We start from the raw sequence: 26,765 nt of genomic DNA on the forward strand, positions 1-26,765 counted from the left end.
TAAAAAGTCCTCTACCCTCTTTTCATTATTGATTCCATAAGCATGTGAGATCAATAGATACATCATGTGTTTAATCATTCTGGCTAAAATCCAGTTTTCACGGGAACATGCCGCAAATCTGTTTGTTTTTCCGATTGTTCTGATATGTCGCATAAGTGCAGCTTTGCAGCTTCATGAAGATTGTTGATGAATAAATAATAAACAACTTCTACCTTGCATTAATGAGATTAATTGCTGTGAAATAGTAAAATAAATGCATCTGAAAGTAATTTTCTTTCTTCTGTCTTTAACACTTTTGCACCCGTCTCCAAACATCCTGTCCAAAGCCTGCAGGTGGGACGTTGGACAGAAGGGCTCTCCCAGCAGCATGGCGGCCACCAACCCTTCCTCCTGCCACCTTTTCCTCCTCTTCCTCCTCTCCTTCCTTGTAGCTCAACCTGCTCTCACCCAGGACCCATCCGTCACCACGGTGACAGTAACCGAAGGTGACCCGTTCATCGTCCCCACCGCGCTGGCCAACCAGACGACTCCAAGCTACGTGGAGACCACACAGAACACTCCTCAGGAGACAGGGCTGTCCACTCCCACCAGCGGTGGAGACGCGGATGACGAGGACGTCCCTCCCGTAGGCGGGACGCGTTGCCAGGGCTACTACGACGTGATGGGCCAATGGGACCCTCCTTTCAACTGCAACGCCGGCGTCTTTCTGTACTGCTGTGGCACCTGCTTCTACCGCTTCTGCTGCCAGTTCCGCCAGCAGCGGCTGGACCAGAGGATCTGCTCCAACTACGACACGCCCATCTGGGCCAACACCGGAAAGCCTGTGGCCACCATCACCGAGGGCCAGGAGGACCAGGACCGGGACCGCACACACCTCATCGTCTACATCATCTGCGGCGTGGTGGCTATCATGGTGCTGGTGGGCATCTTCACCAAACTGGGCCTGGAGAAGAGCCGCGGAGGAAGTGGAGGAGGAGGAGGAGGAGCGGGGGCGGCGCACACTGACCTCAACTCCAGGTGAGGAGCATGAGGGTGTGTGTAAGTGTGTGTGTGTGTGTGAGTGTGTACGTGGAGAGGGTCTGTGTGTCAACGACATTTCATATAGCGAGTAGATTTAAGCAAAGAGGCGGATAGAAGTATGTGTGTGTGTGCGTACATGCGTGTATTTATGTGTGTTTGTGAATGCATGTATGTGTGTGTGTTTGCATGCATGTTCTGATGCACTGCAGGGGTGTTGGAGAAGTTGGAAATTCTGACTTCACCCCAGCAGAATAGCAGAAAAATGCCATTTCGTGTCCCATCAACATGCTAACACTCAACCTGCCAGCGTTTAATGTGTGTCTGTCGGCCTTCTAACGTGTGTGTGTGTGTGTGTGTGTCTGCTTGTACAAATTCATCTCTGAGCCTTTTCCTGACAACACATAACCAAGTTTGTTCAGCTCATCTCAACCTAACAAAACCTTTTAGAGCAGAAGCTGATGACTTTTGTCCCCGAGGTGTAACTGGAATGCTTGTTAAATGTAACCTGAATTTCAAACAAGAGAAAGAAAAAAAAACAGAGTCTGACAGAGAGAGGACTGAAAAAAAAGTTGGCAAAATCCAGTTGATCTTATCACGGTATTTTAAGATAAGTGTGTGAAGTGTTGCGCTTTATGAGCCGTGTAATTCTCTGAGTCACTCACCAGGTGTGTTTGCATGTTGTGAATGAGATCATACCTGTAAGGTACAAGCTCATATGTCTACACACCCCTTCATACACATATATAACACCCATATTTTGCATTTGCTCATAATCTTTTAATGTGTCTAATTTTGCATTTTTTCTTTGTTTTTTTGTGCTTGTTTCTTTGTTTCTCCTTTTTTCCATTTTTTTTTCTTTTTCATATGCTTTTGTATTTCACCCCTTGTGTATCATTTGCTTTGCTTGTAAGCATGACTTATATTTGAAATAAACAAAAAAGACTGGAAAACAAAGAAAAATCGACCAAACAGTTTTTGCCGCAGTAGGTGTTGAGTGTGATGCAGCCTTGAAGAGCGAACGTCTTTGTGCTTCGATGCCAGAATTCCTTCTTTCAAGTTTCCCCTCATGTGTGTCAGATCACTTCTTACACTTTAGCATTGAAAAACAAATAACGAAAGGGCAGGACGGTCACAGATTATTTTCCACTTTGACACACAACCAACAGTTTGGTACTTCTGTTGTGAACTCTATCTCTTTCTCTCTCCTGATAAGCATGCACACACACACACACACACACACACATGTAAACACACACTCCCGCTGCAGTTGGGTTCAATACGTGGTCCAGGGTTCAATCTGTTCACCCCAGGAAATCATTACAGCAAACAGCGCGCAGCGTGCAGCTCAAATCTCCCCGCTTTCATCCCAAACTATCTAACCCTCACTGGCTGCCTCTCCTCATTCTCTTCTCTGTCTAATTCTTCTTATCTCTCCGAGCGTCTTGTATTTGATCTCGCTTTTCTTCCGCGAATCTCCATCTCACCACGTGCCATCCTCAGTTTCTTTCTCACAAATTACAATGTTACTCGAAGTCCCTCCTCACTGGCCTTCCTCCTCATCTCCTCTCATCCTCCAGCTATCATCCATCCTTTCTGCTTTTCTTCTTTCCTCTTCCTTTCCATCCCCCTTTCCCTCTCCTCTGGGGCCCAAAGAGCTGAGGCAGGGGCCAGTTTCAACCACTCACATCCTCTCTTTTTTTTTTTTCTCTCCATCTCCTCCTCCACGTCACCTCCCTCATCTGCTGTCAGTACCGCACCTAACTTGCCTCTACTTCTGCTTTCACTCATTTTTACAGTGGCTTCTTTGTGCATTTTAATTGAGAAAGTGGACACCAAACCTCCGTCGACCAGCAGCTCAGCTTGTGTGTCTCTCCCGTTAACCTGAGCCGCAAAAAAACTCATTCTACGGATAACACACAGCCAGGATTAATATTTCCTGCAGGGTAGCACCTCACTGAAATAGAAACACTCCGGCTTCATAAACACCCTCCCTCCGTGAGCCCATCTCAACAGATTACCGCTCCTCCTTGCGATTAAACAAATTTCACCAAGATTACAGCTTTACCGTTTCTGGACTGCTCTGCCTGCACGCTCATTTAGTTATTAGCCCGCTGACATAAATCCCTGGTCCAAAAGTGTATGTGCAACTAAGACCTCGTGTACTGCACGCGCTTCATGAGGAGAAACGCATGAATATGTACACACGCCCACCCACTCGAGAGTTGGATATTGATGTGGCGAAGCACAAAAGGCAGCGTCTGCGCTCCATGCATGCCATGCATGCCATGCACCTGCTCTTTCTTTCCTTCCCACCATGTTTGTCTCCGTCTCGACACCCTGCGAGCAGAGGATGATTAACACTCTGAAATCCCACCAGTTCTCCCGAATCAGCTTTGAAAGTTAGAAATCCAAAGTGATCCTCCTCTCAGATTACCTTCCTCCCACACACACACACACACGCACACGCACACACACACACACATACACACCTTCTAATGCATGAACCCGCTCTTCTTCCAACCAAACCAGGTTCAGTATGTTTGCATGCTGCACTAATCCTCAGCCAACAAAAAGGAATGGAGAGCGCCGCCGTAGGTCACTCATGTCACGTCTAATGAAAGGCCTCAACCGGAGAGGGGCTGGCTTTACACCCAGGGAGTAAACAAACACCGATGACCTTCATGATTTTACACACACGCACACACGCATGCACTCGCAGTGATTTATAGTTCAATTAACAACAAGAATGATAGTGGTGGCATTTAGGCTGCGTGAGCACGGTTGAGATCACCACAGTGAGAGGTCAGGATGGCCAGGAGGCGAAATGCACTGCAATACAATACAATTTTATTTATATAGCGCTAAATCATAACACAAGTTATCTCAGGGCACTCTTCATACAGAGCAGGTCTGGCCCGTACTCTGTATCATATTATAGGAACAATTCCCGCCATGAGAACGCACAATGTCCACCTGACACAAGTGAGAGAGGCCAAGGACCAACATGGTGGCAGCTGAGGTCACATGGTTAAGAGAGAGAGAGAGTGTGTGTGTGTGTGTGTGTGTGTGTGTGTGTGTGTGTGTGTGTGTGTGTGCGTGCGTGCATTCATGCGACAGTGTGTGTGTGTGCATGTATGTATCTGGCCATTTGTGTGCCCCAGCACTCCAGATGCTGTCAACAGGGGAACCGTGTATCTCCAACTATTAAACAAATGCAGACAAATATAATCAAACATTAGATAAAATCCACAAACTTCTTATGGTCATGAAATGAACAGCCTTTGTGCAATGTCCAAAAATAATCTTCTTTAAGGCGAAAACCACAAGGCTTCTCTGGAGAGGTTTGCATCCGGCGTCAACACTACATGCATAGATCTATATGTTTGACTGCATTTGCAGTTCATCTCCAGTGTGTGTGTGTGTGTGTGTGTGTGTGTGTGCACTGCAGTGGGCTTTTTGGCCACGATGTTATGTAATGAAGGACACTGTCACTTAAAGGGTTTGACTGCTCTGCCCTGATTTAAGGCAGACAGATAAGCAATACTCGATACAGTGTGGGCAAACATATGGGCAGCGGCCGCACGCAACAAATGGCATCACAGTTCCATTTCACCTCCTCTCTCTGTCTCTTCGACACACACACACATTAAAATGACACCAGGATAATATTTCAAGGGCATTTTTTTTGGCCGGTTGATGTGATTTTTGGCGACAGTTTGCTCCTTTTGGGGAAACTGGTGCAATTCTATTGAGCTGTAAAATCATACTTTTGCACTTTATATACCATCACATAAACGGAGCAACATTCAGAAACACTTACGACACCTTCAGGCTGTGTATTCATATGTTAACCAAAGTAAAATCTGGAAAAGTGATAATTGATTGATGAATTATTCCAGGACATTTTCTCCCACATATTCTCAATTCACAGATTATAAACTTTTTTCAAAGTTTAAAAGTTCATAAACATTTGAAGGATCTGACACCTTGTTCATTTCTGCTCTGTGCATAACCCCACAGTGCTCACTGATGTACAGTGTGTATGCATGTTGGGACACACACACACACACACACACACACACACACGTGCATCAACAAAGAATGCACACATCAGTTGCACCATCCCATTTCTCTGATGACTTCATCTGGTTTTAGAAAAGAGGGGAAAAAAGACACTCCAGGCAGGAAATCACGCCAGTGTGAGCCCCAAATACCTGCCATGTGAGACAGTGCGTTTGCACTAAGAAGTGAAAAAAGACAGAAGTTTCCTCAAAGTTTCCTCCTCCTCTGCTCCACTTTCTCAGCTCCCCTCCATCCCTCCTGCCTTCTGATTGCCTCCAGGGTTGAGCTGTCACTCTCCATCACCTCTCACCTGTCACCCTTGTGTGCGCATGTCTGCATGCATGCATGCTTGCGAGTAAATGTGTTTGCACACGTATGCGCCTGCGTCACCACTTGCCGCAGTTCCTCCCAAAGTGAAAGGACATGTACGTTGACAGCTTCCTTGCTGTATCAGATGTGACAATTTCCCCCCTCCAGCTGCTTTACCTTCCTCTCTCCTCCTCTACGTGCTCCTCCTCAGTCCTGCCGGGCTTCACTGGGTCCACACACACTTAAATGTGGGTCAGCGCCCACTGACTCAAGGATTTGGCTATGTGCTGCTTCTGTGTTTGTCTTTGTGTGTTAGTCTGTTTATCAGGGGAGAGGCTAAAATGGTTGACATCTGAAAAGCTGAACGATTGGCAGCTTTTTATCTATTATACCTTAAAGGTGGCATTTCCATTTTTAAGACTGCGGAAAAGAGTTGATTCCAAGGTGAAAGTCAAACACATATCAGTCAACAGTGAAGTTCACAGGACCAGCTGACACACAGTAAGCTGGCCCCTGTAGCTCCATTTCATCCTTCTCCCAAACTTCTAATGGGCCATCTGTCTACAGCCTCAAACAGGCATGAAAACCAGCTAAAAACAGCCCATATAAATATGTACGCTACTTGCAAACTTGAAAACAGCTCAAAACTGCATTTCTTCCATTTTCAAGGTGGCTGGATAAAGAAAACTCACTTGGCAGCTTCTGTGCCGGAGGGAAAGGCTAGACAAGTGTGCTTTTTGGTATGAAAACAAAAAGCGCTCAGATGATACCTGCATCAAACCGCTGAATAATACCCTAGAAAACTATATAGGGTACGTGAGAACTGAAAAAAAATCACCACAGAACCGCGTTTCTTTCTTTCAAGGTGGCGGGAAAAATAGAAGAACCACTGACCTCTGTGCCAGAGGGAAAACTAGGCAAGTTAGCTTGTTAGCATGAAAACACAACTCCTCAAGATGCTGCCATGCTAACAGCTGAATAATGACACAGAAAACAATATAAGACTTCTGGATAACTGATTAATCACCATAGAACAGCTATGTGTCCGTTTAAAGGTAGCTGCAAAATAAAATGGACGTGGCAACCTCCGTGCTCGGGAGGGAAAGACAACAAGTTAGCATGAAAACAAACCCACACAGATGCTACCTGCACACACGACAGCTGAGTAATGACCCAGAAAACAATGTAAGACTTCTGGACAAGTCAGCATAGAACCACATTATTTTATTTTCAAGGTGGCTGAAAAAATGAAAAATGACACATGACACACAGGCTACATGTTAGCATAAAACCGCAAACTCTCTGATTCTGCCTGCATCTAACAGCAGAACAATAACCCGCATAGATATGGAGGCTACTGGAAAACCTCCATGTGTCACCATTAATCCTGTTTGTCATGCACACTATAATCACAGCTCTCTACATGTCTGAGAAAGGAGCAGTCAGATGTGAATGTAGGTGTTAAGACCTCGTCGCCTCCGTGGGCTTGTTTGTTTGTTATGACAGAAAAGCACATGAAGAACACGTTTGGCTTTGTTTATGCGGTGCAGTAGAAAGGTTTCCGTTAACCTAACTGTTGAACTCGTTTTTTTAATTAAATGTTAGACACTGACTTTACAGTAGGCTGTATGTATGTAGCAGAAGTATGTTGATATTTGTGCTGCTAGATATCTCTGCAGAAACACACAAGTGTGTGCAGGCTTTGTGTGTGTGTGTGTGTGTGGGGGGGGGGGGGTGCATTTAAGATGTAAGTTGTCATCGTCTCACTCTTTATCAGTAATCGTCAGTGACAGCGAATCTGTTTTAACTGTATCTCTGATGAAAAGAGAGAAGCGATGAGTGACGAGAGCAGTGACAACAGAGGGGAAATAAAGAGATTGGAGATATCTGCCGCGGTCGCTTTACTTTTTCAGCGGATTATCTCAAAGTTTTGTTTTTATAAATAAACCTAATGGTGGGTGGTGTCTAGAAACTGGTTTGGACAGACAACAGATGGTAAAAGTACAGTACGGGTGTGAGAAGAATCAGAAAAGAGGAAGGAGGCACTGATGGATTGACTGAGTCCCGATGTGGGACATCATTCATCTGTCTCCATGTGTGTGTTTGTGTGTGTGACAGATAGTAGTGACAGTGTGTGTTCACTATTCAAGCTCCACATGCTTCTTTGTCATGTAATGTCTATTTGATACACAGCACTGTAAAACTGTAAACCAAATTTCAGTTACAGGATCAATAATGTGTGCACTAATGCACAAACAGGACATGAGGATGCACATGCACTTTGCTGCACGTCCTGAATGTATGTGCAGACCTTAACGTATTCAGGACATTTCACATTAGAATAATCAATGGGGTCTCGCTGCAGAGAGACACAGAGTGGATTCCTCTGTTTGGAGAGTTACTGTAATATTAGCTGTGACTATCACTGCGTGTGTGTGTGTGTGTGTTCTGATCTGGGTGATGTGGGTGGAGTAATTTATTGTTACAGGACATTAGCAAAGTCTCATCTCAGCGTGGCTGTGATGTGATGGGAGAGCATGGAGGTACAGATGACCTCACAGATCTCAGGCCTATCGCTGTTACGTAACATGTTGCAGAGTAATAAAGAGTCGACCCTGGAGGTTACTCACTGAATATGTACATATCATGTGGTCCATAAGGTTTCCCCAACAGCAGAGATTTCTCTGTCACAGAAAAAAAGGCTTTTCTAATAATTGTAGCCCAAATGATTCAATGTGCAGCAAATTGTCTCATATTTTGCAGTGCAGTTTGTAATTGTTCTTGTTTAATTGTCCAAATTGCGTCAGCCCTTTAGCAGAGAAATAAAGTCTCAATTCAGGGCATCAAAGTCCCCTGGTCATTTAAGCCATTTACAGTTACAGTTAGCTGGTCGAGCTGTGATTACATTTGGCTTGGACTGGATCATTTCACGGAAGGAAAATTGGGACTATATTTGCATTCAAGAGGCATTTTAGTCCAGAGTGACAATGTTTTGTTGAAATATTTCAGGGACTGGAACAAACTGGTGAATTATGTGAGAATTGGGTGAATTTGTGTTTTTTCTTGCAACTGAAAGATCAGAAATATCCTGGAGGACTGACAGTAATGTAAAGACAAGGCACATGTTAATTCATATTTAATGCTGCATATTTATGACATCAATCAGTTGTGATTTAATGGGACAGCCTGAGATGTTTTTCGGAGTTTTTGCAGGTTTGAAGTATGTGACCTCAGTAACAAGCTCATTTTCCTGCGTGCAAAAAAAACTCTTTAATTTTGGTGAGTGAAACTAACAACATGGATTTAAGATGCTGCAAACAGGATAACAAATTGTAATGACAGTATATGAGAACTGATCCAGGCTGCACTTGACAAACATGCTCCTCGTTTGCGGCCACCACAAGCTTTTTCTGTCAATCTATCCCACCCTGCGAGTCTTAATCTTTCAACCAGCTGCACGGCCATCTTCACTCTTTCAAAAGGCATCCGCAGAAACTCTCATGAAGCTCAGCCAACGCTCCATAAACACTACATAGCCCGGAGACAGGTGAAGTTTTTGTTGCAGATTAAAAGTCCAAATCAGCAAGTTGTTTGAGCGGCGAGCCAAGAGAGGAGTGCGTGGAGGCCTGAGGCGCCGCACGGCAGTGAGTCAGAGAGGGGATGAGGAGCAGAGAGAGACTGGAGGAGAGGAAGACAAACGATATGGTTTGGGGGGGGGGGGGGGGGGGCAGATTTAGGGCTGCGTTTCGGCGAGGAGGGGGCAGAGAGAGAGAGAGAGAAAGAATAGGAAGACTGAAGGGAAAAAGAATTGAGAAGTGACGAAGAAAAGAAGAGAGAAAGTGATTTACATCTTTGCGGAAAGAGGAACAGAGATCAGGAGGCGTTCAAAGTCTTTTTGTTGGGCGATGCAAATATTTAGAAGGGGACAATTTCACGTCATAATCTAATGCAGACTTTCGCAAAGACACACGCGCATGCACGGTGTGCATAAAAGGATTCACAGTAAGATGATTAAGATCTGAATTGATTTGAATGAATGAATATAATATTCTGTTACAAAATAAGGCTCCAGAAATAGCTCATAAAATGTCTTCCTTTAACATGTCTCATCTACTTATACTTCAGTTTAGTGAAGTATAAGTAGATGAGACATGCACTTCAGTTTAGTGATTTCCTACATGTCCCAGAGCGCCTTTAATCAACCCCAAAACCCAGAAATACACCATCCATAGCTATATTCATAACAGAATTATTAGTCTCGGGAGTTAAATGCAAACACTCGCACAAACTGTACACACAGGTACCATTTGTCTGCATGAGATACTTGTGACGGATAAAACAAGCATGAATACGATATCTGACACCAAGGCAGCTTCATGTCATTGCCAAAGTCCCTGCAGGAGACACTTGCTGTGACAGCGTTACTCCATGAGATGATCCTCACACACCCACACACACACACACACACACACACACACACACACACACACACACACTTTGTAGGTGATCTAAGAGGAGGCCAAAGGGACTCACTTTTCTATTTGGCAAGTTGAGTGTGAACAAGCTGCCCCCGGCTGTCGCTGTCAGGTCGGTCATACTCTAGGTTGTGTGTGTTTTGTGTACCTGTACATATATGCGTGTGTGTGTGTGTGTGTGTGTGGTAGAAGGTACTAAACACATAAGCTTCGTTAGCGAAACAGAGGCACCAGTGTTTGAATTATTGATCAAGGGAGTGAATACCATCAACACTGTAAATTCAGCAGTTTGCACAGGGAGCGGAAATGTGTTTATTCAGAGTGATGAGTATGCCTGTGTGTGTGTGTGTGTGTGTGTGTGTGTAGGACAAAGAGGATGGTGTCACCAGCTGTGGGAAGAAAGTTGGGGTGGTCGGGTAGCATGAGTCTTTAGCTGATTTAATGAAATGAATGGAAAGACCTTATACTAGGGAAGTACAAGAATGTGTGTGTGTGTGTGTGTGTGTGTGTGAGAGAGAGAGAGAGAGAGAGAGAGAGAGAGAGAGAGAGAGAGAGAGAGAGATGATCATTCCTTTGCATTTCTTGCTTCCAAACACAACAAGCCCCGAGTCCAAACATGACCATATTGCAGGAAATCTTGCCCGTATGTCGTTCAGCAAAAAAAAAAAAAAAAAGGCCTCTAGTCAAATACAGCTGGCTGGAATTTATCCTAGAGGACACACAGAACAAAACACACACACAAACACGCAGCAGGGAGATGAGCCACTCGGCGAGCGCAAACTGACAGAACTACAACAAGTAATCCAGGATGTTGACTATAAAATGCGGAAGGAAAAAATGCAAAACCAGAATGAAAATATACTTCTGTGGCTCAGTTTTATGGGTGCAGTGAAACAGAAACCTCCTCCTAAATTAAAGGTCACGTGACACAAACAGTTTGACTTGGTCTAAATAAAAGCAGGGGCTTCACTTCACTTCACTCATACATGGACCACAATACCTGATTTTGCGAGTGGGGAGTTATGATATATAAGACATTAAGCAGCCCTGCTTCATGGTAACACACTGCAACACATACTGTCATATTAATACCCAATAAACAAACAATAGTCTTACAATATGGTTTCTGCTTAAAATGATGTATTATATTATGAAATCTGGTTTGACATCAAGTTCAAAATCAGCCCAAACATGGCATAACATGGCATCAGATGCTCCATTCATGTGTCACAATCACTGGCTCATTTACAGCTGACTAGTATCGTCCAATCATATTTAAGTAGGTGTCAATCGCAACCGTTATAATATTTATAATATTATAATATTTAGTTTGCTTTCACAGCTCCATCCACGAGCCCAGCCTTCTCTGTATGTGTTGGGTTTTTGGTTTTGTTGATCCCAACCAGATTCTTGGAGAGCTCCCTCAAAGAGCAGAGCCTTTTCTGCCAAATCGAACTGTACAAACGCTGCTAAAAATGGTCAAGCCCTTGACGTAAGTGTCTGAACTGCCCCACATTGTGCAGCCAACGGCAACAAAAGCAAAAACGAATTACGCCAAAATGGTTTTAGAAGTTGGCTGGGTATCTATATGACTGCACGGACATGTGATGATTTCTGTTCAACTCTGTTAACCCAACACACAACGCACACATGTAGAATCACACACCACCACTTCTTTGCACACTTGCTACACAACCACACACACACACACACACACACACACACACACAGGCAGGCAGGAATCATGAAAACATTCACACACAGGCAACTTCCACACACAGTGAAGACACCCTCCCCTGGGAGGAGTGTAAATGTACTGTAAATGAACTGCTTGCATGTGTGCACACAGCTGTTCAGGAAAGCCCTCTCAGGGGACTAACTGTACACATCTGGATAGCAGATGATGTTTGTTGTCTCATCCACTGACAGATGTCGTTTCAGAATCAAGCTGTGCAACCGCTCCAATGTGACCAATCCATCTCGTCGCTTTGTATTTATTTTCGACTGGAGGACGGCATGAATAATGTTTCTTCTGTCTTCCTGATTTTTGTGCACAAGGTCGGATGAAGGAATCAGGGCTCATTTTTCTTTTTTTCTGCCATTCACCTTCGTTCAGCGTAGCTTGCGCAGAACATATGGCTCTTTTTTGGTTTGACTTCCAGTTTTAATGTCTGTTTTGTTGTCATCACATTGTTGAGTGTTTTGTACTTAGCTATGTCAATAGACCATTTCAGGCACATTGACTGGTTTGGCGGGGGGGTGGGGGGGGGGACATTTGTGTTCCGCAATGTGAACATACAGCAAGAAACCACATGTTTCACCAGCTATTGACATCTTTTGTTATTCCACTCTGCTTACAGTCGAGCACCTATTGTCAACTGTGTTTTTGTCCTCTTTCTCTTCTTCTCTGTCAGTCGTTTGTGTTTGGGATTCAAAATAATTTGGTGCAATTTTATCTGTTAGACACAACAACATAAATGTGTGTGTGTGTGTGTTTGTGTGTGTGTTGTTCTCCAGGACACTGACAGACCTGCTGAAGCAGCAGGGAGGTGAGGTGAGCTCGGTGGAAAACGCTGCGGCCGGTTCGCCCGGCGGAGGGAGATCCAACGGCATCTCAGCCAGGATGCTGCGCAGCAGGAGTGGTGAGTACTGAGAGAGAGAGCGTGCACGCACATACACACCCATAATACACAGGTGAATTCAGGATAGCATACAATATACTGCCAGTGTTGCTATCGCCGGGAGAAAATCTCTATGTGCTGGTGTAAGTGAGAAAGATACTGTGAAATTGTGTTTGTGAAGTCAGCGAGAATCCGATTCCCCACCAAATGACAAAAACATAAAACACAACTTCAGAGGAGCTCAACAAACAGCATCTGTGCTGCCGTTTGGCTTCAGCTCATTTTGCATCTGTTTCTCTATCTGCATAATGAACGGCATTATATGCAGGGTCACACATGTAATGAATTTTACTCCATTCAATATTCATGACAGAGTTTTGCATCTACAATTAAGGCTAAAACATTTACACAGGATCAACAAATGCATTCAGAATGCGAAGAAAATCCATCCATCCTTTCTCTAAACCTACTTATCTGGTGCAGGGTTGTGGGGCTGTAACGACTTGTATTAATCACTAGTCTATCACAAGACTGAAATTAGAAATTCAAGCAGAAATATCCAACAGATTGTCCCCAGGGTAAACTGAATCCGTATCAATGTACGACTGATTTGTTTCTGGAATGCTTTTTTATTATCTTTCTTTGAGACGTAATATTTCTACAATTTCTCGTAGCACAAAAAGTCAAATAATCCTTTAATCCGTCTGTTAAATATATTCTTGGTACAAACTTAACAGAATTTGCTTTAAATCTAACTGTATCAGAGATACAAAAAAAAAGCCTAAAAAGTGTAAAAGCAACAAGTACAAGTGAAAGTGAAACCTTCAGACAGAAATAAAACTCTCAATGCATCCTTGACTTTCTTGAAATACTGGAAGGAGGGAAGTGAAAAACACAGCAGCGGCTACCTACTGCTGTAAAAAGTTCCCCAAACAGAACTGAGACAAGCACATTTACGCCAACGCATTCATGTACAGGGCATTTTAAATTTTACACAATTTTGGCACTGGCCGGTGAGACTTAATTAGGTACAGGGTGGAGGGGAGAGACTGAACAATGGAGCATCTTCATCTGTAAGTAGAACACTGCAACACTGGTGTTCTACACACACACACACACACACACACACACACACACAGACTGTTTAATTAGTATGTTAATGTAGGCAGGCTGCACCCCTACAGGCAGCATGTGCCATGTTCCATACATTTTCTATACGTCCAGATACACAGCACACAGTTTAAGAGTAAGAGTGCCATCCTATTTTTTATGTTTGCATTGTTGTTCAATTTGGTTTTTGCCAAAGCTGCCTGTGCACGTGTGTATGGATTAGTATGCGTGTTTGTGGGCCTGCATGTGAGTGTGCATGGGTGTGTGTGTGTGTCAGAGGGAGGGAGTGGGGTGGAGTGTTTGATATGAGAGGCCCCCCTGCAGCGTCCATCTCTCATCTCTTGCTATGTAGAATTTCACACACTGCTAATGACATGATATGACGTACTGTATGCGGTGGACGCTTTAATCCAGAGTGTTTTCATTGATCGTATTCACTTGAAAAGGGAAACAGATGCACGAGCTGGAACTTAGCATTAAAAAAGAAAGAGGAAAACAAACCGCCACACTGGCTGTAGCCTTATTATTTCATCTCCTTCATCTTGCTGAGTAACTGTTGCTTGTGGCCAGAGAGCCTGCAGTACAGTAAGAAGCACAGAGGAAGTAAAAGGGAGTTAAAGCAATTCAATTCACAGCGCAAACTAAGTGGCTGGTCCATAATGCTCAGATACTACAGAGCTTCATGGCCCTGCAGCTGTCAAATCATAAATATTAATGCCCACATGTCAGTTGATCTCAGGAGCTAACACGATCTCTGCTGGCTGAAAATCTGCAGTCTTGTGTCATGGCAGCATGAGAGACTTTTCTTTCAGTTCTTACTAAGTGATGCGCTGGCTCTTCAGTCACTCCTACACCCTACCATGTTTTCTTCATTCCCCTTTTCTCTCTTTTTTTCCTGAGCTCACTCCCACTGTTCCTCCTGTTGCTGCCCTCGAAAAGGTTTAAGTCTTATTTAGTTGTCGACAGCGTGCTGAGAACCACAGACTGCTGGGGGATTGACATGAAGGGACCAGCATGTGGCAGAAAATGTTGATTGAATGAAAAAACTGTAAGTAAGTAAACGTAGGCGTGGGACATGAGTGAGTCCACTTCCTAATGTGAAGTGACGGTAGCGAAAGGCAGGGGACTTGGCAGTGAAATCAGCACTGAGGATGATACCTATTGATGCTAATGTGTTCCATATTTATGCACATTACACCCACTTCTTCTCAGAGGCAGTAAAATGTCCACTCCAATTGTTTGCGATCAATAAAAACAGAAAAACTTTGAGCCAATAAAACAAAACAAAAAGCTACATCGGATCACATCTAAACTCAGTATGAAAAGTATTGTTTGAGAGAAAAGAAAGTTCAAAATTGTCTTATAACACGTCAACTGAAAGATGTCTACACACGTATTCTTTTTGGTAACATAACAAGGTTTTAATAAAACTCACAAGTTGACATTTGAGGGTCGACACGTCAGTGCTTCACATCATGAATCACCTCCCTCTGTCCCAGATCTTTGTCCTCTGTTCACCCTAAGACGCTGTGAATTGAAGCTGGCACACACTGTATGTGTACGCAAACACAAAATGTAATGCAAAATGTTCCCTAATTGAGCCACAGGACAAAGTGGAACACTACATAGATTGCCTGGGCAGAAAACAGATGAACAATATTGGTTTTTCCATAGTAGACAAGATGGCAGACAGAGGCCTCTGGAAAAAGTAATGCTCAGTACACACACAGTAATTGAACACATTTGAACTGATTGGAGGCAAGTGCTGCCATTCTCTCTGTGGCTGACGTTCACTTTAAAGCGCGACTATGTAACCTTTGAAAGAACAAAGAAAAAGAAGAAGAAGAAACCAAGGAAAGGTTGAATTCATAAGCGATAAAACATGTTTAATTCACTCAGGGGGTTTTCTGCTACAGCCTTAACTGGTCTGGTATGACCAATAGCTTGTGGTGGCTAATGTTAGCTTATGTTAGCAAACTTTATATAGATATTGGTGAGTAAGTGCCATTGGTGAGTCAGTTGGCAGACTTTGTGACCGATATTACGGGATGCTTTAGCACATTTACTATTATCCCGTAGTTGTGTAACAGTGGAACAAAGTTATGTCGTCTCGCTTTAAAGACAATGAAAAATTAAATGAAAATTTTGTTTTCCAAGTTCTAATCCTGTGTCCTCTTGTTACATGATAAATAGGTGTCAAAAAAGTAATTTTTGAGTATGTTTTTATCAAAATCCCTCTCTTTTCTTTTACTGTAAAACGTTAATATTTTTGTAAGACTATCTTGAACTTGGAGGCAGTAACATACATTTATCCAATTAAATGCGGTTTGGGGTGACTAGCTAACCCGCCCACCATGTAAAACTGCTTTTAACTGTTAGCTCTTGGGTAGTTAGCAGAACAATATCAAAGTAGGAGGTTTGTGGTTGGATTTCAGCTGTCAAGAAAAATGTTCATGCCCGAAGAATGTGGTTGAAGCCTAATTTATTAATTTCACCTTTATCCTCCTCCCGAGCTAACCTAACCCTGACCGTAGAGCTCTGTATCGTGATGCATTTGCTAAGCCACGCCCATTTTAGAGTGATCGAATCATATGTGAGGGATTTCATTTCAATACTAACTAAACCCCACCCAAATATATGTCCAACTTTCACTGTGACTTTAAAGGTCAGGAATGCCAAAAAGTCCGAACTTGTCAGAGACACTTTTTGAGATTTACATGAACCATCAGCAGCTGATGTTAACTGAGGACAGGAAGCAAATATTTGGTCTAAAAGTCTCCAACAAACATGACTCATTGCAGAAAGAGAGCTTGAAGCGAAGAGCGATGACCTATTTATCAAAGTCGACTGCAGAAGTACTGTAGCCTGACCCAGTAACAAATCACTCTTTGTAACACAAATTTCACCTTTTCTTCTCTCACTTCTCTTTTTTTTTTTTTTTTTTTTGTCTTTTACCCCAGCTGTCAGGAGAGTTGCCTTTTGAGCGCTCTTCTCCTCCAAAAGGTTTTCCTGCTCCCTCAACTCTTCCCCTGGGGGGTCATGAGAGGCAAACTACTTATTCTCCTAAATTAATGATCTCAGTATGAATCTTTGCTCCCCTGCTCGTGTCATGTTGATTATTCTGACAAAAGGCATGTGTACGACCAACTCAGCAGATCGCACAGGGCGAGGATTATAAAGGACGTGGGGGTGGGAGACGGTTGTGTACGTCTGCTCTGACTCTGCAGCAGTAGATGATGATGCACACAGACTTTCACATATGATCTCACTGATGACAGACGCCGTGCGCTCTCTCGCTTCATTCTCGTCTGCTTATTCGCAACCGTCGCTCTCTCTCACAGGGACGTTCATATTTCATCTCGGTGATGACAGACGCCATGCACTCTCTCCTTTATCACCCCCCCACGGCACTTAAGACTCCTTTTATGTATCTTTTCAAACACAACACACACACTCAAGAGATGCACATTTATACACAGAACACACAAACGACATACAGAGACGCGTGTTGGCCTCGCTGCTTTTCTTAGTGTTTTTCACGGTCATGAGCACTCACAATGGCACGCCAGTGGAAACAGCAGGCAGATGGTATAGGTGTGTGTGTGTTTGTGTGTGTGAGAGAAATCCCATTACATCAAAACCTCCTTCAACTCCTCTAAAGTTGCTGACCTGAAAAAGAATCTAAATCTAAATGTCTTGCTGGTGCATCATTAGTGCTTCTGCTAAAACTTCTGAAAAATACAACCTTCTTTTCATCTCAAACTGCTAATCAGACACCGTCTCATGTCTGCATGGCATGGCTTTATTATTTATTGTTAAGTTTTGTTATCCGCTATCTTTTTGAAAAGGAGAAAAATACAGAGTAGCCAACAGTTCTGTCATTACGGCACAATCAGAAGAATATTTTATTTTGGTTTTCTTATTCTTTCCTTATTTTGTATACCTCTTATACAGAAAAGATGGTCACCTTTAGAGAGCATCACTGAGACATGACATGAGAAGTTTCAACACGATTAACACACTTTTCATTAAGTGGGATATTCTCACTCTCTCCAGGTGGACACCCCCTAATACTCTGTATTAATACGCCAGACTAGCACACACGTGACCACCTCCACTCAAGACCAAGCCGTTGTCTTCCTCCCCCCTTCGATCGGACAGCTTGTTTCCACGCTCCTGACTCGTTTTGACAAATGGTACAAAGGAAGCCCCTTCACCTTAATCGTCCACTGCCTGCAGTTCCCAAAGAGAGAGGAGATGTTACGTAACTCATTAAGCAGCAGCGTTCCTGCCCTCTCGTTCTGCACTTAAAAGATCCCGATGCCAGACTGGAGAAAATTAATATGTGCAACCGTGCTGGAGTTTTAACATCCACAACCTCGAACCAGAACCTCTCCTAATTCCCACAGTTCCTGTTTAATGCATTGGCTTACACACACACACACACACACACACACTCTTACATACTTATTCCATTACGCAATCGCTCAAACCTTGTACCCTGAGAGAGGGTTTGGCCAAGCAGATGGACTCATTAATAGGTATTGTTTACATTTCTGTGTGGTTGAGTGTGTGCGCACATGTGCATGCGGAGGGGGATCAGTATGGGGAGCATTCTTATTTAGGTTTTGGTGTGTTCCATTTCCTGTGAGGTTTATTCAAGAAGCGTGTGGCTCAAAATAGTAAAAAATAATAATAATTTGGAGAAGTTACAGTTTTCAATTTCATACCTCCATCTCATAGTTTAGAGGGTTGTCTGAGATTGACTTGATGCAAAAACATCTGACCTTCTCATGACAACCAGTGAATATACAGTACCAGGGTGTCATTTACTGTTGTTAGTAGAAGATGGTGATCATGAAAATAGTGATAATGATGATAATGATGATGATCATGATGATGACAGTATGAAAAGGACTTTTTCCTCATAATCCACTAATATGGCACATGCTGAGAGGTCAGCACCACTGAATTACACTTGATGATACCCTGATCACACTCACACACTCTCACACTCTCCATAGCTAATCAGCTTAGACTACATTGATGAGTGTGTGTGTGTGTGTGTGTGTGTGTGTGTGTGAACAGTGATTAAGGTAGAGGCTCAGAGTGTAAATGTTGTTACTCTTGACATTTCTCCACCCCTCTGGCTTCAGCATCATTTCCTAATTTATTCCACCAGAACATCCTGCCATCTCTCCTTCACCAGCCCTCCGTCTCCGCTCATCATCCAAACCACACACCACTCTCTCACTCTGCGTCTGTTTCATGTGCGTGCGTGCGGTGATTAGCATTCAGAAGTTGTGCCATGTGCACCTCTTTCTTAGCACTGACAGTCGCAGATGTGATGAAATATTCTGTCTCTGATGCTGTGCGTCTCCCAGTGTGGCACTCTACTACTACACACACACACTCTTATGCACAAATAGACTTGACTTGAGCATGGCAAATCAGATTGGCGAGCACATCAGTACGCTTTACTGTTTCATTCAGTCAAAAGATCTGTCACTTTCACACACAGAAAGGTTCTGACACACACACAAACACACATTTTATATACGCTAATAATGCTAATTTCCACTGATTTTGTTGCTGTCATCCAAATGACCTTATAAAGCATGATGTCTGGGTGTGTGTGTGTGTGTGTGTGTACGTCTATGTGGACATTCGTGAGCGCTGCATGTGTGTCCATCCATCCCTGGGGCTGACATCAAGTGCGCTGGCTGGATCAGTGGACTTCATTAATGCTAATAGCCTGGGCTTCACTCTCTCTGCTAGTTTGTTCCATTGTTCATTAACCTCAGTTCATTTAGCATGGGACAGGCCGGCCGTCAGGGTTGGGGTCGCTGTCTCGCCCAAAGTCACCAGCCTGGAGGTAAAAGGGAGAAGCTTTTTAACTCATGTTAATCCGGCGTTTATGTGACGCTTCCACAGCATACATTCCCCCCTGAGAGATTCCCAGTACAACCAATGTTGAGAGGACTATGATGACACACCGAGCCGAACTCCAAGAAATGACAAAGGCCAAGTGATCAAACTCTTCCACCTTATGGATTGTTTAAAGTCGCACTTGAGGGTGTCCCCCTGCCTTTGGGGTTAAGATACCAACCGTGAACCACAATGTCCCCAGTTCTCTTAGGGTCCCTGAAAGTCCCTTGTTCACTGTGTGTCAGTTGGTTTGTCTTCAGTTGGGAAACTGAAATGGTAAGGTCCCTGTATTGTTAGCTACTCTGAGGCCCCTCTTGTGGAGGGGCCCTGTGTCAAAATCTAGTTTTAATACCTTTATTTCTTCAGTATATATTGTATAAATGTGTGTAATCAACTGGCAAACATCATATGCAATACTATAGGAGTACTGGTTGGATCTGGGGCTGTAGGCAAATTATAATGAAGCTGCCAAGTGTAGTCTGCAGTGTGCACTGTACACGCAGGGTAGTTGAAGGTGACAGGGTGCTTACAGACGGCAAAGAGTGGAAGGAACTGTTGGTCAGTAGGGCCCTGCAGCTCATTTCTTCTCCAGGGCTACCTAATGGGTTAATGCCAGTGTTTTATTTATTTTTATTATCTTTATCTGTGTTCTGCATATGGCAACTACAGAAAGGTTACATCTTCTTTAAAACACTAAGGAAGGTTGAGGTTATGGTTGAAAAAAGCAAACATTAATTGTAGGGACATGACAGGACGCACACTCAGGATCACCTTTGCTTCAAACGAACATGACTGTTGTGTGACACTTTCTAAAGGTTTTTATAAAGATACTGTAATCTAATCACCACCAACTGACTCTGCCTCTCTCTCTCTCTGCTGGTCTCTCAACAGAACAGTACCAACTGAATAACTCTGCTTATGGGCCGTTTGGACAAGGGCTTCCACATCCGCACAGCAACCCCAGCACAGTGGGACTCAACAAATATACCTCCCTCAAAGCTGTGGGTAAGTCGGACACATAAACACACACAAAATGATGCTGACTCCAACTGACACACTAACCTTTGAAGTACAGTAGGCTGGCAGTACAGGAGCTGTCAACTGATGATCTTAAAGAGGAGCCCATGCTGTTCCTGTCTGGCACTGTGGTGTGATTGGTTGGATAATAGTGGCTGACTCTAAATGTGATTGGTATAAGTCTTTAACAGTAAACTTACTCCACAGTTCCTCATGGCCTATAGACAAGCTCAGAGTTATAGTGCTGACACCCTTTTTTGTTTTAATTATCAACAACATTGGGATTTTATTAGAGCTAGGATCACTGCAACATTATTTTAGCTGAGTCTAAGCAGACAGTACAGGTCACTGCCAAGGACAGAGCTCTATAATACATGTATTTCATGTAACGCAGCCTGTGGGTGCAGCACTGGAGCTCTTGGGTAGGAAGAAACTACTGGGGCAAACATGATGAGAACCGTGTGACTGGTGAACGTCCCATCATCCCCTGTCCTCATTTTGATTTGAACTATCCCAAAATAAAACTTACACTTAACTTTTTTCCCCCCATCCTTTTACATAGTTTGTCTTTATTTCGAACCGTTATTATAGCTTTATACTCACCAGTTTTACACCTAGAAGAAGCTATCATTGTAAATGCATCCTAATATTGGCTAGATAGAAAACTATAATCCCCATTTGCTACCAATATTTGCTAATACCACCATTTTATTTAAGTGTCCAAATTCTAAGTGTAAAATGTATGCACTATATACTGTATTTACCTTCAGGAATTCCCACAAAATCTAAAAAAAAAAATGTTTCCATCACGTTATGCAGCACTACACACAGTAAGTGATGGCACAAAATAATGATAACTGATGATTGTCCAAAATCCCAATTTAGTCACTATTGAGTAAACTATTGAGCGTAAAGTTGGATACAGCCCAAGGCTGAAAAGACAAATGGTTAACCCTAACCCTCTGTCCCATCGGATCATTTTCTCTTTGTCTAACGTACTTTTGGTCACTGTTTGTACTACTGCCTGGAAAAGAGGCCGTGGGGTTTTTACCAGGTGATTGTACAGACCATTTCATGTCGGCAAAGGTCACACGCACATGTTGTTGTCCTTGAACAGTAGTGGGTGTTAAAGTGTACAGAACTACGTCCAACCCCAGGCATCCCATTAGAACAAAACAATCCTCTACCAGTGCGCCAAAGGCAAGTCACTGCTTGTCAAGGTAAATCTTTTTAACCTTTATTGTCCCTGGAAGGTTGACTGAGCATGAGTGTAATTTCCAAGCAACAACCCCCTTTACACACTGTACATACAGTAGATTAACGCTTGGACAGACTCGCTTTTACTTCGAAAGTAAAGCTCCTTGTTCAAGGGCACTAAAACAGTAATTATTCATTAGCTAGGCCCCTTCCCCGCTTAATTACTGTTGCATGTCAAGCTTTCCAACCTAGAATGACACATGTGCAGTTTACAATGATAACAGTGTCACAGTTTCCACTCAAAATGTATGGTAATTAAAAAATGACAACTGGCAGACTTTTAGCTTGCAAGCTAATTGATGCTGGGTTCATGAGTTGGTTGTAAACACCATCTCCAGGTGACTTTTTAATGTTTCAGGTTATAAAATGAGACCCCAGTTAAAGGGTCTTAAATATATACTTGATGGCTACACGCATGATAGATTTATAGTACTGTAATGATGTAGGAAAAGGAAAAGCGTAACATCAGACGGTTTTGTCATTCTAACATAACACTGCTTGGATGTTTACTGTAGAAACATATCATTTTCACTAAAGAAAAGGCTATGATGATGAGGTCTAATCAACATATGTGACGTGGCATCTATAATGGTATCTATAATGCTATTTAGCATTATGATACGCTAATGTTAGCAGCTTAGAGCACACTGTTTAATCCATTTCTGACAGTTTTGCTGTTATGTTTTTCGTCTTAGAAAGGGGGGAGGCCATTAAAAAAGACATGACCCTCCAAACTGTCAGAAACTGTGAGAAGTCCTTATCCAACCGTACCAAATGGTCTGCAAACGGGACGTTCGGAAGTAACGCTCAACGTCATGTGAACGTTGTATTTTCAATGTTTTCATTTATATCAATTTTAGAAACTATTTTTGCATAAAATCAACTGGGTAAAAAATAGTAGCTTTTGAAAACAGATCAAAACAAACAGCTATTGTTGGTGGACTCGGACTTTCGTACAAAAATGATGAAAACACACACAGAGACAAGGTTACTGTTCATGTAGCTAGGAAGCTTGCGGCGATGACCTCAGTTTTAAGTTTATTTAAATAATTCTCTGTGACATTCATGCTAGCCCATGACACACACACACACACACACACACACACACACACACGTGCACGCTCTGGACTCAGGGTGAGGGTATTTATAAACTTTTATTGCTACAGTATGTCCCCACATCCTGACACACATACCTTTACCTCCATCATCTCTACTGAACTCCTCAGTTTCTCCATCCTCATCGCTCTCCCTGCTGTCTGCACTCTCGTATCTCAGCAAAAGAGGAATACCGTTAGTATTCACCTTGAGGGCATACACCAATTGGAAATACTTAAACCAGCTTTCCCCTTTGATCTTCTTCAAACCCTCCCTCTCATCCTGACCATCCTTCGCCTTCTTCTGATTCTCTCTTTATGTCGTCTTTACACTCACTTAAAGTCTTTTTGTTTTTCAGAATTTCACATTTTCTGGACAACAAGGTCCGATTTGTTTGTAATGGGAGAAAAATGTAACTTGCGTTTTGCTTCTGATAGCTCACACTGACACTTCCCACTCCTTTTTTATACTATCATATTGTCGCATCCTATCCTTCAAATTTTCACCTCCTCCTACTCAAGCTTCACTTACTCCTTGCTGTCCCCCTAGTTTTCAATCGTAACTCGTGTCTCTGTTCACTTTTGATCATAAGGTGAACTGTTTTAGTGTCAGAAACACCACTTTTAATAGCAACACAAGTGACATTTATGGTATAATGGTGAATGCTAAAACATAGTTTAACAGTAGCACAAATAAAGAACACTCATAAAGTCAGCAGACTGGCTGAGTTAATGTTTTACAGCTGTAACTCACTAAAGTTAACTAATATTAGCCACCGTAAGCTACTGGTCATACCAGACCAAGTGAGGCTGAAGCGGCAACACCACTGAGTGTATTGAATTGAGTAGAATTGGGTTTTACTTCTTAAGAGTTCAAGTTTTCATCTGTAAGAAGACAAATGTGTAATTTCTACTTTTAAAAGTTGCATAGTCTCCCTTTAAAAGTTTCTAAAATACTTTGAGGAGCAAAAGAAGACGACATTGCTGACAGGTTGGAGCCGTGAGGTCCTAATATAAATGCATCATAGATTAAGTGTGATTCAGTCATCAGCCTTCTTACAATGACAGACTCTGTGTTTGCACATTGACAGTTCATTTTAGGCTACTTCTGCATGTGACTCAGAACTGCATCAGACTGTGACAAATTGAAAATGACTCTGAAGCAGGGCGGGAAATTAGCACCAGCCACCAGCCAAATGCTGGTAAAATATGACAGTGGGTGGTAGATTTCAGACACAAAGTAATGATCTGAAGTATAACCAACCTTAAAGAGGCCAAATACAGCACGTTTGTTTAAAAGTTACAAACAGAGCATACTACAGTAAATGAAAGGGTTTTTCCCATCAATTCAGGTTATTTCTGAATCTTTGGTGATCATTTCTATCAGTTATGATTTGTAATCACAAAAGTAATTGCAGAGATTTGGGAGCATGACAACATTGTTACAATGAAATATCAATGGGGCAAGTAAGGAGCGGTCAGATGACCAGACTGGTTGAACATAAGATTATTTAAGTCATTTATCACAACTGCAGTAAGTGGGGTAGGTCAAAGTAAAACCAGGAAGTTGATAGTAGAAGACTGTAATGGATGTTTACAACTGACAGTTTGGGTAATAACTGTACCATTCACATTCATTTTTTTCTTCCAAATGAATCTAGGTAACCTGGACAACCTGCTCGTGTTTATGTCTAAAACTAAACCGAACTGCTCTCTATAGATTATACTTTTTCTCACAAGCTGTTTCCACCCACCCCGTTCTTTGTTACAGCGCACAGTGCGTCTCGTAGCTACTACAAGAGCTTCCCGCTCATGGACTTCTCCCAGTACCAGCCTGTGGCGCCTCCTGCCTTCCAGCCTGTGCCTGTGCAGCCAAAAGAGAAGTCATACATCCATCAGCCTGTGTCAGCACACCACGACCTCCACGCCCCCCTCTCCATCTCCATCCCCTCCAGCCACCTGGAGCACTCGCACCTCCCCAAGACCACCACCCACCCGTTGCTCTCCAGCTCGGCCTTCAAAGCCTGGGAGCCGACTGGCCGCCATGTCCACAGGCAGACCTCTGCCCCGGGGCACTCCTCCTCCATGCACAGCTCCACCCGGAGACATGGCTACTCCACCCGGAGGCAGCAGAGCATAGAGAACATGCCGGATCTCTTTAACCAATCCTATGGAGGGATGTATGGAGGAGCTGGAGGGGGGGCAGGGCAGGGGCAGCATGTACAGGGGCAGCACGTACAGGGGCAGCATGTACAGGGGCAGCACATACAGGGACAGCACGTACAGGGGCAGCATGTACAGGGGCAGCACATACAGGGGCAGCACGTACAGGGGCAGCATGTACAGGGGCAGCACATACAGGGGCAGCATGTACAGGGACAGCACCCATCTCAACCCTCCTACTACCACCACACCAGGCAGAAGAGCTACTCTACCCACAGTACGACTGAGGTGACCGTCTGATCACCAAGGCCTCCGAGAGCGGCCTGCTGCAATGTTAATACATACTAAGAAAAGGCTTTGGTGTTAGCTAAATGCCAGAGTTTGGGACATTTGGCCCAACAGGTGAGGGATACTAAACGGGGAGACACATTCAGATTTACGAGATGAAAAGGGATGTTTTGATAAGTGGAAACAGTGAGATTCAGGAGAAAAACGGCGTAGCAGAACCACCATTCTTACGGACAATAGACTCAGCTGGTACAGGTTATTATTTGACTCCAGCAAGGGTTTTGCACATTGATCATGTAAAGTATATAGACTCTGAAAGGAAATCTAGGTTGCTTAAAACCACTCTCAGGCTCCTAAAGGTCACACAGCCTTTCATTGCGGTCGTCCAGGTCTTATAGGAACAGGGACGGGAGCACCAGCTCGTAGAGCAGGGAGCAAGCTCGACTTTGTCTGTGGTAAGGTTTTACATGTTGATTTCCTGTCAGACTTGGCAGGAATGAACAGTGAGTTTGTGTTAGTCAAGTAACTCTGGTTAAGTTTAGGTACAGTAGGTCATTGGTACACGTGGCTGCCAAATAACCAGCTGGCTCATTCCACAATGAGCCTGGAGCTGAGATGAGAGAAACTGCAGCCAGAGCCCACACTTTCTGTCTCCGCCAATCCAAGGAGACGTTCGGTGAAAACATGCAGCTATTCCCAATGGCTGCATTTGATGTAAATGTGGGTTACAACCTTTAAGATCCATTTCTGTGGTTCACCTTCAGGAGTTAGACCTCAGGAACCATTCACTTAAATTTGAAGGTACACTGAAAATCTTACTGCAACACATCGATAAAACGCTTCCTTCTAAATCCACTGCTCCCTCCCTCTTAAAGGAACAGTTCGACATTTTGGGAAATACAAAATGGGCTTTCTCTTGAGTTATATGAGAAGACTGATACCACATTGCAAGAAAGCAAATAAGTGGAAATCATTTTTCCAAAATGTCAAACTATTCCTCCGAGCTACATTGATTAAGCCACTACTGTATGTAACAACAGCGGTCTGTACATTAGCAAGCTAATTAGAGCAGAAACATTAAGTAAAAGAACGTAAGCTGCTTATCATTTGTTTTGTGGCACAAACATGAGTTTACAGTATTTCCACTAAAAGTGGTGGTTGAGAAGTCCTTCGTAACTCCAGTGAGTGGGGTGTTTTTGCTCCCAAACAGCATAAAGTCTGATTTGGAAGCCAAAAATCTCAGCGCCAGGCCAAATTTCTTTCTTTTTTTTCGATCTGCCAAATGACCTTGCTATGGTCAGTTCGTGGTATGGGGCAGTAGAAATCCAACTTGTTTTAAGCTCGAATGTGGAATTTCAAGTGATACCTCTGTTGGAGCTAACTACTGGTCGACATTTTGTTACATTTCAAAACACGAGTGC

General features: G+C 43.3%; 1 protein-coding gene across 1 annotated transcript; it reads left to right on the plus strand.

Moving 5' to 3' along the window:
* Positions 1 to 367: 367 nt before the first annotated feature.
* Positions 368 to 25,356, plus strand: shisa8b (shisa family member 8b). Its single transcript, XM_070926606.1, has 5 exons — positions 368 to 1,017; positions 12,384 to 12,508; positions 20,417 to 20,530; positions 24,665 to 25,113; positions 25,255 to 25,356. Exons 1-5 carry the CDS (start codon positions 368 to 370, stop codon positions 25,354 to 25,356), a joined length of 1,440 nt encoding a protein of 479 aa, XP_070782707.1.
* Positions 25,357 to 26,765: the final 1,409 nt, after the last annotated feature.

The sequence above is a fragment of the Enoplosus armatus genome, chromosome 20 (assembly GCF_043641665.1).
Source record: "Enoplosus armatus isolate fEnoArm2 chromosome 20, fEnoArm2.hap1, whole genome shotgun sequence".
In the NCBI taxonomy this organism is placed as follows: Eukaryota; Metazoa; Chordata; class Actinopteri; order Centrarchiformes; family Enoplosidae; genus Enoplosus; species Enoplosus armatus.